At 48.5% G+C, this 14,432-nt stretch overlaps 5 protein-coding genes across 5 annotated transcripts; 2 read left to right on the top strand and 3 right to left on the bottom strand.

Annotated features, from left to right (window-relative positions):
- The first annotated feature begins 81 nt into the window (after nt 1-81).
- Nucleotides 82-846, top strand: VC83_07608 (uncharacterized protein). Its single transcript, XM_024471175.1, has 2 exons — nt 82-218; nt 271-846. Exons 1-2 carry the CDS (start codon nt 125-127, stop codon nt 669-671), a joined length of 495 nt encoding a protein of 164 aa, XP_024320875.1. The 5' UTR covers nt 82-124; the 3' UTR covers nt 672-846.
- Nucleotides 847-976: 130 nt separating this feature from the next.
- Nucleotides 977-2,495, bottom strand: DOT1 (Nucleosomal histone H3-Lys79 methylase; the record flags this gene model as incomplete). The annotated part of the gene is made up of 2 exons (XM_024471174.1): nt 977-1,931; nt 1,981-2,495. The coding sequence occupies 2 exons, from the start codon at nt 2,493-2,495 to the stop codon at nt 977-979; spliced, it is 1,470 nt and encodes a 489-aa protein (XP_024320878.1).
- Nucleotides 2,496-2,990: 495 nt separating this feature from the next.
- Nucleotides 2,991-6,018, bottom strand: VC83_07606 (uncharacterized protein). The gene is made up of 6 exons (XM_024471173.1): nt 5,523-6,018; nt 3,971-5,471; nt 3,712-3,905; nt 3,585-3,664; nt 3,390-3,539; nt 2,991-3,337 (listed from the first exon to the last, which is right to left on the bottom strand). Exons 1-6 carry the CDS (start codon nt 5,673-5,675, stop codon nt 3,076-3,078), a joined length of 2,340 nt encoding a protein of 779 aa, XP_024320877.1. The 5' UTR covers nt 5,676-6,018; the 3' UTR covers nt 2,991-3,075.
- RRP5 (RNA binding protein) lies at nt 5,981-14,222 on the top strand. Its single transcript, XM_024471172.1, has 3 exons — nt 5,981-6,483; nt 6,533-10,963; nt 11,023-14,222. Exons 1-3 carry the CDS (start codon nt 6,037-6,039, stop codon nt 11,521-11,523), a joined length of 5,379 nt encoding a protein of 1,792 aa, XP_024320853.1. The 5' UTR covers nt 5,981-6,036; the 3' UTR covers nt 11,524-14,222.
- VC83_07604 (uncharacterized protein) lies at nt 12,114-14,252 on the bottom strand (the record flags this gene model as incomplete). Its single annotated transcript, XM_024471171.1, has 6 exons — nt 12,114-13,339; nt 13,399-13,674; nt 13,735-13,812; nt 13,988-14,029; nt 14,080-14,136; nt 14,249-14,252. 6 exons carry the CDS (start codon nt 14,250-14,252, stop codon nt 12,114-12,116), a joined length of 1,683 nt encoding a protein of 560 aa, XP_024320879.1.
- Between the last annotated feature and the right edge of the window lie 180 nt (nt 14,253-14,432).

Raw genomic sequence — 14,432 nt, 5'->3', positions numbered from 1 at the left:
CTGTGATCGGCCAGGCTGAGATACTGTGGTAATACCGCAGCCTTCCCCCCCACGAGCGTGACCGACCCCCCTCAAATAGAACAAGCAATACTATATCTCAAATGATCCGCTCACGCCCCCACCAATGCTGAGAATGATGTCCTGGCGACAAGAATACCTGGAGAACCTAAAGCAACGAGACGAGCTGAAGAAAGCAAACTATGATCTCATCGATGCCTGTGAGGCGCCCTGGTCCCCTACGTTCTCGCACGGAAACTAACGGTAGCTCAGATAGCAGGCTTGCTGATCAGACAGCTGCATTGGAGGCCAAGGTATCCGCAAACTCGTCTTCTCCAATACCTACCTCGCCGGGAAACGATGCGCCTGGTTTAAGCAACCAGGAGGAAGTAGCACAAGTGAAGAGTGATCTGGCGGAAGCACTTCGAGCAAAGGGACAACTACAGCGTCGTCTTAAGGTCACAGAAGAAACTTTAGAGAGGCTTAAAACTAGAGCCAAGGCAGATTCCATTCGTATTAGGGATCTTTCTGCAGAGAGGGCGCAGCTTGTCTTGAAGGTCAAAGACCGAGACGAAGAGCTACGCGGAAAGGCTCAACTATTGGTGGTACCGTTCCCCCCACCCGGCGCCAGTTCAGTCGGAATACTTACACGGTATACAGCAAGTCCAAGATGAAAACATGTCTCTTGATTTACAACTTAACATGGCTGAACAACAAACGGCTCGCTTGAAAAGGGAGAACAAAGACCTAATAGACCGTTGGATGGCTCGTATGGGCCAAGAAGCGGACGCAATGAATGAAGCCTCGAAATTCTAGAGAATAATGGTATTGATGCGCTTTGCCATGACTGTAAGGATATGTCAATACCGCTCAAAATGCAACTTCCCAGTTTAACACGTTCCTCAGACACCAAGCCTCTCAAACCTCTCATCGGTTGATAAGTTATGAAAGGCCTCGGCCAAATCACAAACTAGTCCACTCAACTGCGATCACCATACAATTGTAACCTTGTGCTGTCCTTGGTCGAGATGTAGTAATTTCCTCCTTCATCCTTCCAGCTGACACTCTTGGTAGAATATGCCTTCTTTGCAACATCTAAAATGTTGGAGGGATCGTTGTTGTTGTAATTGCTGATCTTCCGATTTTCCGGCACGAAAGACTTCAGTGAAACAATCTTACAACCTTCTTTGAGATCAAGGAATAGGTTGACCAGGCTGACGTTTAACTCCGGTGTGAATACTTCATTGTTCACAAGGACAACGTCTGCTCTTTGGAGGGCTGCCCGTATTTCTTCGCTCACCATGAAATCTCCACGTTCAAGCCTTGTCAACCCTGGCTGGAGCCCCCAGAGCCGACAACGAGCTTCGAATTCAGCCTTCTGAGCTTCGGCTATTGAACATGCATTTTCCATGATCTCACAGCCCCAGCTTTCGCAGCCAACCTGCAGCGCAGCCTGGAGCACCACATTCGCAACGCCCGAACCGAGATCTACAAATACTTGCTTGGAAGTGATTTTCGTCTCGGCAAGAATTTTGTACACGAGATTAGATTTAAGCTCGCCGTAAATCTCGTTGGTGCCGTTCTCATACTTTCTAAGGAGATCGACCTTTGGAGAGACCGCTCGATCATACGTCTGGGCCATAATTCTAACGACGAGGCTCTCGGAAACGCTATGCTTCTTATCGAGTATTGTGGCAATATCCTCTCCATTTCGCAATGACTCTACTGCAGAGTTATAATCGACAAGGGCGCTCTTGAACCCCTCCAACGAACCGAGGTTTCTTGCACGTTCAAGCCGCCGGATGATACCAGTGTCTGGGTCCACAAACGGTTTTTCTTTTTCGTCATCGAGGAAGAAATCCGTAAAGTCCTTTATTACTCCTAATATTTCCTCAACGGGGTCGAATGAATCTTTTTTGAACACTAGCTCGTATCTGTAAGGATGTCAGCAATGGCGTTTTCGGTATGAAAAATGAAGCCCACCTTTCGGCTATTGAGCTTCCAGGGTACTGAAGATACACTGGAGCCCCTTCCAAAGTTGTATTCCCAAAAGCGGCCCGATAACCAAGTTTATGAGATGCGATATCGGCGGCATGGATTAACAGCGTAGAATCTATTTGTGAGAACTGCTTTCGCGACGGAAGGGTTCGGGTTGGATCATCCAACACCGCTGGCGTCAGCCTCTGTCTTTTATTGACTGGCGGTGACTCTTGGCCTTCATCTTCACTTGAGTCACTTTCTATCCTCTGGTATACTGGAGATCGTTTGCGACTGGTGGATCTTTCGGGAAGGCTGAGTTTCGTCAAATAACTATCCTTTCGCGAACTTCTGCTTGTCTGTCCCACAGGTTTCGACCTGGGCAGACTCGACGCTAGGCGCCCTTCACTTTGTGAACGAGACGGGGCCCTGTTTATGGTCCCTGGTGATGCTTTGACAGGGACGTTTTCTGTTCGAATCTTTTGCTTCGAGCTAGAGGGGTTTTTGTTCCAAAAAGACATGTGATTAATGAGCGTTGCAGATGGCGATCTTCCAAAACAAATAAATATCCAACAAAGCCACTGGTACAAGAAGAATCAAAGCAATAAAATATCGATGTTGTGGAATAAGCAGAATTGAGGGTCCAGCCTTGTCGATGATGCGCTTCGGCGTTTGTTCAAAGGGTCGCACCGGTCGGGAAGACTTTTATCCGATGTCTTTGTGTTTTGCCGGCCAGGTTTATGGAGAGGCTGCACATAACAACAGCGGTTACAGCAACTATAGTTTATGTAAAAAGCGATCAATCACTTGGGGCCACGATATTTAAGCTAGCTACTGACGGGTGAAATCGAAGGGATAGACTCTATGGATTTAAATTGCTGATATTGATCCTAAGCTACATCTACGGTAGCCCCTCTTCAAACCCTAGGACGACACGCGCATGAAGTATATTAAATGTATCTATTGTATTTATTCATCTATTTTGAAATAATAAAACAATAAAATAAAATTGTATTGCCGCCTCTAATTCCTCTGCAGAATCCCTGGGTATTTTCCAAATGTAATATGCTAAACTCCAGACACCACCCGCGACGCGATCAGTCATAGCTTTGATTTAATAACCTCAAGTCTATACTTGACGTCCTTCAATACCTTAGTAGTAGGCTTCCACTCCTCAAACTGCAATAGAAGCTCCTTAGCCTCCTGGTCTAGCTCCGTTTTAACAACCTCCTCCTCTAGCAGCCCTCTCATACTCCAAGGTAACTGGAAGGGATTAGAGCTGCTATTTGCCACACTCCTCTGGACCTTTAGATCAACATTTTGACCGACTGATGTCGTCTCCAGCGCAAATTGGACACTTAAGCTAGAGGGGTTATTAGCGAGGTTGAGCATGCAACAAATGGAAAGCAACGTACTCATAAATGGCCTCTTCGTCATACAGTCTTGAGTGCCCTTCGCCACTATAAAGACTCCCAGCTAATGGGGCGGAAAGCGCCTTGATGAGTTGATGATCTGATACTCCTAGGTTCCGCAATTTCAAAGCGAAACCTACCAGATTTGTGATGCTAAATACTATTAGCTGTGACAGAAAAACAAGGGTGGGATCGTACAAATCGGGAGCATGGATGCGGCCATCTACAAAAACTGAACGGTAGATGTAGGGGTGATCCACTGGTGAGAACACAGCCGACTGTCCTGTTAGCCCTAACCTAACTAACGTATTTGGATTCCCCATACCTCTAGAGAAACAAGCTGATCATCAATGCTGCCGACATAAGTCACTCGGACCCCATACTTCAAGGCAACACTAAGAGACTCGTGATAACTCCGAGAAACGTCACTGTCTGGGTCTGCGAAGTCGAACAGTTCCGCAGCGCTACCACTGAATAGTCGTGACTTATAATCCGTAAATGGCCCAAGTGAGACACCAGCTAGAGCACGGTCTAGTTAGTTACCTAAATATGAAATTGTACGGATAAGTCCTGTGTTAGCTTACCCATAGCACAGACACCAATCTTCGCCGAGGTCACTACCCCAAGGTTTATAAGCTTTGCAGTTAGCATCATCGCAACGGGAACCCCTTGGCTGTGGCATGACACAAGGATGAAGTCAGCTTGCCGAACGTGTGCGACCCAATTTAGAAGAAGTTTCCATAGACGGTCAACACGCTCCGCAATTTTCCCTTCACCTTCAAGAGCAATCTTCTCAATATCGCACTGTATCCCCAGTTTCTCAGCCCACCTCTCAATAGCAGAGGCCCCATGGTTTGCAAATCGAATCGAAGTTCCTGTCGGTTGCCCAATCACTGTTCTCAAAAGTGCGGCTGGGAATAACCCATGTATCCCGATCGCAATTGCTTTCTTGATCCTAGGCGGATCCTTGATTACAAAAAGATGGTTCGTTGGTGGTTGGTGACTACGAAATAGCAGACGGGAGATTTGCTGTATGATTGACGGGCTCTCTGCTAAATGGTACGTATTTCTGAAAGAAGGGAGCAACAGATTCGGAGCGATGGATTTTGCAGAAGAGGAACTCCTGACTGCAGCCGTCTTAGTTGATAACTCATGTCCCGCTTTAGAGTTTTTAGGCGCGTTGGAGAGAGCCGCCACTGGATGTTCTTGCGACGGTTCTCCAGTAATAGCGATCTCTCCCATCTCCTTTGAATTGGTTGTTTGTGAAGTTGCACTTGGCACCTGACTAGACCAGAAGGCCCAGCTAGAGCCTGTAGTTGTAGCGTTTCTACTTTGTTCGTTATCTTTGCCTATAGTTAAATCTGGCTTTATGGGTTCTTGTTCGCTGTTATTTTCTTCAGGCCGAGCAACTGTGGCGGTGGAGTTTGATACAGGCCATAACCCCGGCCAGCGACTGTTTGGCTCTGTTAGACTGTGTTGGCCGGTTGCTGCGTTCTGTCGAGGATCAGTAGCAACAGTTGAAGCCAATGGAGGCTGCGGCTTCGTTTTGTTGTCTGAAGGTGGCACTTTATTGGGTGGTTGCTGAGGTTCATCGACAGATGGAACAGTTTCCTCAGCTGCGACTGATCCATATTGGACGTTATGTTGGGCCTTTGTGGGCCGCAGCCATTCTAACCACCCTGTTGCTTTTTGTCGTTCCACAACGTCGTCTGATTGAGGCTTTGAATTATCAGGTTCGGGCTCAACAACAGTATCTGTCGATTTCGATTGGTCGTCAGTAGGATTTACGGAATGTGTTATCGGTCCGTTCGCTGTGTCAGAACTGCCTCTAGCGGTATCTTTGATCGAGGGCTCGCCCGAGACGAGCTCAAGTGTCTCTTTGCTTTTCCCAGGATCCATAGATGCTGGACGAGAGACAGTGGCTTTGAAGGGTTGTGGCTCCGCTGGAGTTCTTTGCTCGAATAGCGCAACATCGGCTGGCCGGGAGTTGTTGCCAGCCATAATAGATTCCTTTACGACCTGTATAGATGGGTTCGACTTTATCCTCGGCCAGGACCCTCCACCATACCAGCTGCGGGGTTGGATCTAGTTTAGTTAGTAAGTAGCCCAGCGCCAACTTCAGGAACGGGTGCAAACCTCTCCTGTAGTTGTCGTAGCTGGACTTATATTCTTGGTCTCATCTGTATCGTTCGGGTTTTGAGATGCCGCCGTTGCCTTCAGGACGCCTTGACGACTGGCGTGTGTACTTTCATCGTCTGAGTTTGACTGTCGTGGTTTCTGTGAGGCCATGAGGCCTTGAGGTAGTTTATCCACTCGTTATTACTATGCAGGTTGCAATAAGTAAAAAAATGTATCATAGAGTTTAATAGTTAAAGCAAAGCTACTTGGATCTTCATAAACGGGTGCACATCCACGAGTGCCGTTAACGTAGGTACGGCGCATTAGTGCTGTACCATTGGTTGCCTCGGAGCTTCGTCATAAGCCAACCGACGATTAAGTCGTCCGTGTTACGCGCGGGGCTAGTCAGATAACGAAGTCGGTGAAAAGTGGCAGAAACATAAATAATTCTTATTTTCGACTAACTTCCCGTTTCGAGGAAAGGCAAGCAGAAAAGTAAATTTGCTTGGAGCAAATTCCACACACGACAATCATGGGGCCGATCAAAAGGAAGACGGGGCCCACGAATGATTCATTTGTTCGCTCAAAGAAGGTCGGCGAAAATGATAACAGACCGCAAAAGAGGCTGCGACAGGAGGAGACTGGAACCTCTTATACAGCAAAGCCCAACAGGGGAACTACCACTCTACCGACTGCACATGTTCCCAAAATTGCAAAAGCCAAAGAAGAAGAGGCTGCCTTCCCACGTGGAGGCGCAAGCGTCCTAACACCTCTAGAGCACAAACAGATTAACATCGACGCGACCAGAGATGTCCTGTTCGAACATGAGACCGCATCGAGGGCGAAAGCTGATGGGGATTCAGAGGCGGCTACTAGCCATGGAGGGAAGAAGCGCAAGCAAAAAAGCAAGGGAACTAAGGACGCAAATGTGAAGGGGGACGAAGGTGACGACATAAGGATCGAGGGTCTAAGTTACAAGGTTAGTACCTCTCTTGAGCAGGCATGTGGTTTGTGCTAATGTAGAACAGCGCCTTGTCCCAGGGTCATTGGTACTTGGGCAAGTCTCGAAAATAAATATTCATGATATAGCTCTAGCACTGCCAAACAACCTAACTGGTTATGTCCCTCTAACCTCGATATCGGGGAAGTTGACGGAAAGAGTAGAAATGTTGGTGGCAGCATACGACGGAGCAAGCGACGACGATTCTTCGAGCATAGCAGATGACATTGATCTCAACGATCTATTCTCAGTTGGCCAGTACCTGCGAGCTTTCGTTGTTTCTACGAACGAGAACAATGCGTCTGGCGCTGAAGTCGGGAAACGGCGCATTGAGCTCTCTCTTCAGCCTCAGAAAGCCAATAGCGGCATTACTGCGAAAGAACTGGCCCCGAACAGCATGATAATGGCATCAGTAGTCAGTGTTGAAGATCATGGGATTATTATGGACATTGGGTTGCAGAAATCTGCCATTGGAGGGTTCATGTCCTCCAAAGAGATTGGGTACGCCATCGAGATGAATACGATACAGGAAGGTGCAGTTATGCTGTGCATGATCACAGGCCTCAGTTCCAATGGCAAAATTGTCAAGTTGTCGGCAGACCTTCAAAAGATCGCCAATTCTAAGAAGCCGACCTACTTGAGCGACGCACCGACTGTCGATGCCTTTTTACCTGGAACGGCGGTTGAATTTCTCCTCGCAGATATTACGCCCAGGGGTGTGGCTGGCAAGGTTATGGGCAGCATCGATGTGACAGCCGACTTAATACACTCTGGACTCAGTAACGCTGGAAAGGACCTGGAGAAGAAATACAAGGTCGGCAGCAAAGTCAAAGGCAGAATTATCTGTACATTCCCAAATGTTGAACCCAGGAAACTTGGCATCTCCCTACTGGATCATGTTATGTCCCTCTCGACACAGCAGGCACAGAAGAACGCACAGAAACACGATCCTCTGCAGATCCTTCCATTATCCAGCATCATTGAAGAAGCGACAGTCAAAAAAGTTCAACCGGGAATAGGCTTATTCGTTGACATCGGAGTTAAAGGGGTGAATGGCTTCGTGCATATCTCGAGGGTTGCCGATTCAAAAGTTGAAACACTTTCTGAGTCAGTTGGGCCTTACAAAGTTGACTCAACCCACCGGGGCAGGGTTGTTGGGTATAACTCACTGGATGGAATCTACCTCGTGTCTCTGGAGCAGAGGGTCCTTGAACAGCCATTTTTGCAGATCGAAGACCTAACCATTGGCGAGGTTGTCAAGGGGAAGGTGGATAAGCTATTTATCAACGAAGCTGGTATTGGTGGCCTGTTTGTCAAACTTGCCGACGGTATCACTGGCCTTGTACCAGAAATGCATATGGCTGATGTCAAATTTCATCACCCCGAAAAGAAATTCAAACAAGGTCTTAGTGTCACTGCCCGTGTTCTTTCGACGGATTTGAGCAAGCGCCAGTTTCGCTTAACATTGAAAAAGGCGTTGGTTAACTCTGAAAACCCCGTTTTCAAGTCATACGAAGATATTGAACCTGGCTCGCAAAGCCCTGGGACTATAATCAGTATTCTACCTGGCGGAGCGGTTGTCCAGTTTTATGGTACCGTTCGTGGCTTCCTACCAGTCTCGGAGATGAGCGAATCATACATACAGGATCCTAGCCAACACTTCCACGTTGGGCAAGTCGTCAATGTTCATGTCCTAAATGTTGATCCTGCAGCCGCAAGACTCACAGTTTCCTGCAAAGACCCGGCAGCCTTTGGGCTCTCACAACAAAGTTCGCTGAAGAAGCTTCGAATTGGCGAAATAGTTTCCGCCACCGTGACAGAGAAGTCCAATGATGACATATCAGTTGAACTTGAACTCTCTGGTCTGCGAGCTATACTTCCTGTCGGGCATCTTACGGATGGCTCAGAGGCCAAAAACTTCTCAGCTTTCAAGAAGATAAGGGTGGGGCAGACTCTCCAAAACTTGGCTGTCATCGACAAAGTCGAAAAGAATCGTCTCATAACTCTTACAAACAAGTCCAACCTAGTGAAAGCAGCGAACGAGAGAACTCTGTTAAGAGAGTTTGCCGACGTTAAAGAGAACAAGATTGTGCATGGTTTTGTGAAGAACATCACGCCCACAGCAGTTTTTGTCCAATTTGGAGGTGGAGTTACTGGGCTTTTGCCAAAGTCTAAATTACAAGACGAGGCTCAGACTCTGCCTGATTTTGGCCTCCGCCGCCTCCAATCATTGACGGCCAAGGTCCTCTCTGTTGATCAAAGCGAGAAACGATTTTTGCTGTCTGTCAAAGACATTAACATCTCGGTACCATCCGTCGATGGCGAGTTGGTATACCATGGCGAATCCCAGAAGGCTATTAACCCAGTTGATGAAAGCATAACTGCTGCGGAAGACTTTACGTTGGGCAGGGTGACGATGGCTAGGATCGCCTCGGTCAAAGAAACTCAAATTAATGTGCAGTTGGCCAACAATATCCAAGGCAGAATCGATGTATCTGAAGTTTTTGAATCTTGGGAGGAGATCAAAGACCGGAAGCATCCACTGAAGCAATTCTCCGCAAAACAGACTATTCCCGTTCGAGTTCTTGGTATCCATGATGCCAAAAACCATAGGTTCTTGCCCATAACCCACACGGCCGGCAAGACGGCAGTCTTCGAATTGTCTGCAAAGTTGACTAAAACAATAGAGAGCGCACCAGAGGCTCTTACCCTTAATAAAGTGAAGGTGGGGTCATCTTGGATTGCATTTGTCAACAACGTGCGTGACGATTGCCTCTGGGTTAATATATCCCCCAACGTTCGGGGACGTATCGGCGCTCTTGACATCTCCGACGATGTATCCTTACTTAACAACCTCGAGTCAAAGTTTCCTGTTGGGTCTGCCATAAAAGTCAGCGTGACTGGGATTGATGTTGCAAATAACCGCCTGGACCTAAGCGGCCGATCGGCAAGAGGCAGCAGCAGTGCTTTGAGTTTCCAAGATTTAAAGAAGGATATGGTTGTACCTGCAAGGGTCACTAAGGTCACAGAGCGCCAAATTATGGTCCAACTGAGCGATAAAGTCTCAGGACCAGTGAACTTGACTGATCTTACTGATGACTTCTCTGACGCCAACCCAACAATCTATTCGAAAAACGATATTGTTCGAGTGTGTATTACAGACGTTGACGTCCCCAACAAACGCATAAGGCTCACAACAAGACCATCCCGAGTCCTTAATTCTTCCCTGCCTGTTAAAGATGCCGAAGTTTCGTCTGTTGCGCAGCTGAAGGTGAATGATGTTGTCAGGGGCTTTGTCAATAATGTTGCTGAGAATGGCATATTCGTCAGCCTCGGTGGGAACGTGACAGCCTACACCCGAGTATCCGACCTCTCCGATGCCTACATCAAGGAATGGAAGCCAAGCTTTCAGGTTGATCAGCTTGTCAAGGGCAAAGTGATAGCTGCCGATCCAGCCTTGAACCATGTCCAGTTGAGTCTAAAATCGTCCGTTGTCGACAACGATTATGTTGCACCTATATCTCTTAATGACCTGGAGGTTGGCCAGACTATTACTGGCAAGATTCGAAAGGTTGAGGATTTCGGCGTGTTCATCGTTGTGGACGGCTCGATGAACGTTAGTGGTTTATGCCATAGGAGTGAAATGACTGAAAATCGGGTCACAGATGTCAAGAAGCTTTACTCCGAGGGTGATGCTGTGAAGGCAAAGGTACTAAAGGTTGAATTAGACAATAGGCGCGTAAGCTTTGGTCTAAGAGCTTCATACTTCAAAGATCAATCGGAAAGTGATGAGGAAATGGATTATGGCATAAAAGATGGCATGGAAGGAGTACAACTGGGTAGTGACGACGACGCAGATTCGGAAGAGGGCAATTCCGGCAACTTGGAGAGGGTTGACGCATTAGTCGCATTATCAGGAGATGATTCGGACCCCGACATGGAAGATGCTCTACAGCAACCAAGCGGTCTCCCACTCGAAGCGGGAGGATTCAACTGGACTGCGTCTACCCTGGATGATGCGGACCAGCAAATTGGTGTAGATTCTGAAGAAGAGGGGTTGGCAAGTGCGTCGAAAAAAAAGGCACGCCGCAAGCCACTTATCAAGGTCGACCGTACTGGAGAGCTTGATGCCAATGGCCCACAGTCGACAAGTGATTTCGAACGACTATTGCTGAGTGAACCAGATTCTTCACAGTTGTGGATTGAATACATGGCTTTCCAGGTGAAGCTCAGTGAACTTGCCAAAGCACGAGAGGTTGCCGAGCGAGCCATTCGTACCATCAACATGCGCGAAGAAGCGGAGAAGATGAACGTATGGATAGCATTGCTTAACTTGGAAAATGCGTATGGAAGCGATGACACGACCGAAGAAGTCTTCAAACGTGCCTGTGAGTATAACGATGCTTTCGAAATCCACGAACGGTTGACAAGCATCTACATTCAGTCGGGTAAACATACCGTAAGCTACAACTTCTACAGTCCTTTTTTAGTTTCGGAATTTGCTAACAATTACAACAGAAAGCCGATGAGCTCTTCCAAGTTCTGATCAAGAAGTTTTCGCAATATCCCAATGCCTGGTACAATTATGCGCATTTCCTGCATTATACGCTGTCATCTCCAGATAGGGCATGGGCTCTCTTACCCAGGGCCATTCAGTCGCTGCCATCGCATAACCACCTCACTCTCACGATCAAGTTTGCAGCTCTCGAGTTTCACTCACCGCATGGCTCACCTGAACGAGGAAGAACGACATTTGAGGGAGTCTTGGCAACGTTCCCGAAGAGGTTAGATCTCTGGAATCAACTTTTGGATCTGGAGATACAACAGGGTGATGAAGGCATGGTCAGGGCACTCTTTGAGCGAGTAGCCAGGAGTAAAGACTTGAAGCCGAAGGGTGCAAAGGCCTGGTTCAAGCGTTGGAGCGAGTGGGAGGGTAAGTACGGCGATGCCAAAAGCCAGGAGAAAGTTAAGGCAAAGGCAATAGAATGGGTTCGCGCCACAGGAAGATTGGAAGTCTGAGGATATATAAGCGGTTGCGTTAGGTAGTCAATACACGTTCATTCACTTTTAACATAAATATCGAGACATAAACGGACTGGGTCTTCAAAGTTGAGGCGTCTGGAAGGCATTTATAAATACAAGCATGCGAGAATCCATATTTCTGTGCCATTTAGCACTATCGTGCATGCACAGCGATCATAATGCGGCGGTGAGTCTAGTTGCCACTACTTCTCATCTGAGAGCACACCTTTGCATTCATTCTTCCAATGCTCCCATGATAGATCCTCAATAGAACTTTGGAAGCCCGCTGAAAACGCAACCGTATATGCGAAGTAGAAACAACGAAGAAAGCATAGTTATGAGACAGCCTTAATGCAACGCGACATCCTCGGTATCATTCATACGCGCTATCCAAAGCCAAATCAGCAAGGAGTTAAGCGCACACACAAGATACCAGAAACAACAAACATGACCAAACGCCGAGTACAGATCCATCCACTGCATATAGTACCGTCGTGTAAAGAGATTGGATCAGAAAATGCCCAACCCTTCATGGCTGCATATTTCGCTTCCCGCACTGCCTTAGACGCTGAATTAAATACCTATGATTAAATACCACGTGCGCCACCACGCTGGTTCTTTTTAGGTTTTGAGACCGTGCTCCAGCCGTCTTCCTCTGGAGCCTCTGCCACCTGCTCGGCGGCTGCGCCGGATGGTGGAGCTCCACCGTTGGCTCGTGGCCCTGGACCTCTGTTGGAATCATTGCGAGGACCACGTGGCGGTCCATCACCGCGAGGACCCCTTGGGACATCGCTTCGGGGGGGCTTTGGGCCAGCTGCAGGGCGTCTCCAGGCCCCAGTATCAGCGGGTTTCTGCTGAGCCGCCTCTTTAGGCTTGGAGTCGGTGGTGTCTTGAGTCGCAGATTCTTCTTCCAGGGTAAGACCATCCGTCTTCTTCACAATCTCTGCAGTTGGTGTGCCATCATCAGTTTCACCTTCGGTCTTTTCTCCCTTTGCAGCTTCCTTGGCGATGCGCTTTTCCTCGCGAGACTTGTCATCGGCCTCCTTTTTCTCCTTTAGCGCAGCAACTCGTTTCTCTTCGATCTCCCTTTCTTTGGCAGCAGTATCAATAGGACGTGCTGCACCGAATGGGCTAGCCTTAGCATCGCCAGTAGCAGATGCTGGTGAAGCCACGTCAGCTGCTTCAGACACTGTGCGCTTTGTCAGGTTCAGCTTTGGTCTTCCAACAGGGGCTGCAGAGGCTGGTGCGGGAGAAGCCGGGCCTTCACTACCATCTCTCGATGGCAGCGGCGAAGTCGCAGCTGGTGCAACTGGGGCGTCTGGCTTCATCTTTGTTCGCCATTGGCTATCCTGCTCTGCGGCAGTTGGAGCTCTATCAGCAACTGGGCGCTCCTGAAACTCGCGTCTTGGAGGTCTCGAGCCATCCTGAGAGTCCTGGGTACGGCCCTCTCCCCATGCAGCTGGCGATGCTCTCCTATCTTTGAACCCTTCCGCACGTGGCCCATCAACTGTGCTGCTACGGCCCCCTTCTCTGGTGCTCGTTTGGCGCTCCTGTTGGGGAACTGTGGACAATGGCCCGCGACGCTCCCAGTTGCCAAGGTCTCTGACCTTTCCATCATCCTGAGGGAATGGATCGCGGCGCTCTCTACGATCACCGCCGGATTCCGAGCCTCCATCGCCAAATGTTCTTCCGGATGCAAACCCTCTCTCAGGTGCTCGGCGGTCGTTTCCTCCGCGACCTGGCAGGTCGGGCAATGGTCCCTTGCGACTCCAGTCTCCCAATTCACGAACATCCGGGCGATCACGATCTTTGGCTATATAGCAAGGATGGTCAGTATGAGGAGGCACATGTAGCAACGGCTGCAAAACATACGTGGATCTGCGACGCTGACTCTGATGTTTCTGCCCTGGAATTGCGATCCGGAAAGCGCCAACGCCTTGATCAGGCCTTCGCGGGAACCAAACTCTGCATATCCAAACCCCTTGGGTTTCATTTCGAGCTTGTCTTCGATGATGCGAACATTGGTGCATTCGCAATCAGCAAAGAAATCCGTCACGTCACCAACGGTAGCGTCGAATGAGAGATTTCCTAGATGCACAGTATAAGGTGGCTTATCTGGGAGAGGTAGTTCCTCTCTGACAGAGTATCCTGAACCGCACTGTTAGCAGGTGCATGGTTCATTGGCATATTCCAATTAGAGTGACGAACCAGCTAGGTTACCGCTTCCGAAGGTAGTGTTTGTAGAGCCGTAAGTTCGCTTTTCGGCGCCATATCCAGAACGAGAGTCTATTGAATCAGCATGAATCAAGCCGGTCAAATAAGTCGCCAGGAAAGGGTTGGTGATATGGGTCCTATGTGTGCGAGTTTCGGGGCTTGGAAAGAGCAAACATACCGGCTATAAACGATTAGCAAGCTGAAAATATTGGGAGGGTCAATTCCAAAAAAATAAAAATATACTCACAGACTGGCATATCCTCCATCTCATCAGCCCAGGATCCAAGTTCTGTGCAGTATTAGCCATGTAACATCTAGGCATCTCGGTATATAGCTTACTCTCATCAGTCATGAAGGCCCCGAGGGACATCTTCTGCTGTTCCTTCTTTTTCGGACCTGCAGAATATGCTGTCAGCTTCATGATTATCTCCAGATACGCCGGCCTCAATTGATCCTGCTTCGAGGGGGCCAAAGCGAGACCGGTCCCAGGTGGATAAAGTCAACTCACCCATGATTGCGGATATAGAAAAAATGCGCGGGAACAAGTTGTAACGGGCGGCGTTTAATTGGAGCGCTGAAGAAAGTTCTGTTCTGTCCTTCGGGTTGATGTTTATCGTGTGAATCCCCGGTATCCGATGTGATTCTGGAGCGAGGGGTGGATTAGAGTGATCGAAATCTCCGAATTGAGATGA

Source organism: Pseudogymnoascus destructans (genome assembly GCF_001641265.1).
Source record: "Pseudogymnoascus destructans isolate 20631-21 unplaced genomic scaffold scaffold_23, whole genome shotgun sequence".
NCBI lineage: Eukaryota > Fungi > Ascomycota > Leotiomycetes > Thelebolales > Thelebolaceae > Pseudogymnoascus > Pseudogymnoascus destructans.
This window is presented reverse-complemented; position numbering and strand designations above follow the sequence as displayed.

Excerpts from the sequence above, each read along its gene's own strand:
- VC83_07608 (XM_024471175.1), top strand. The coding sequence starts at position 125 with ATGCTGAGAATGATGTCCTGGCGACAAGAATACCTGGAGAACCTAAAG. Across the intron at positions 219-270 it reads CTATGATCTCATCGATGCCT|ATAGCAGGCTTGCTGATCAG; the intron begins GTGAGGCGCCCT and ends ACGGTAGCTCAG.
- VC83_07606 (XM_024471173.1), bottom strand. The coding sequence starts at position 5,675 with ATGGCCTCACAGAAACCACGACAGTCAAACTCAGACGATGAAAGTACA. Across the intron at positions 3,906-3,970 it reads GATTGGTGTCTGTGCTATGG|CTGGTGTCTCACTTGGGCCA; the intron begins GTAAGCTAACAC and ends ACCGTGCTCTAG. Across the intron at positions 3,338-3,389 it reads GACGAAGAGGCCATTTATGA|CTTAAGTGTCCAATTTGCGC; the intron begins GTACGTTGCTTT and ends TAACCCCTCTAG.
- RRP5 (XM_024471172.1), top strand. The coding sequence starts at position 6,037 with ATGGGGCCGATCAAAAGGAAGACGGGGCCCACGAATGATTCATTTGTT. Across the intron at positions 6,484-6,532 it reads TCGAGGGTCTAAGTTACAAG|CGCCTTGTCCCAGGGTCATT; the intron begins GTTAGTACCTCT and ends AATGTAGAACAG. Across the intron at positions 10,964-11,022 it reads TTCAGTCGGGTAAACATACC|AAAGCCGATGAGCTCTTCCA; the intron begins GTAAGCTACAAC and ends CAATTACAACAG.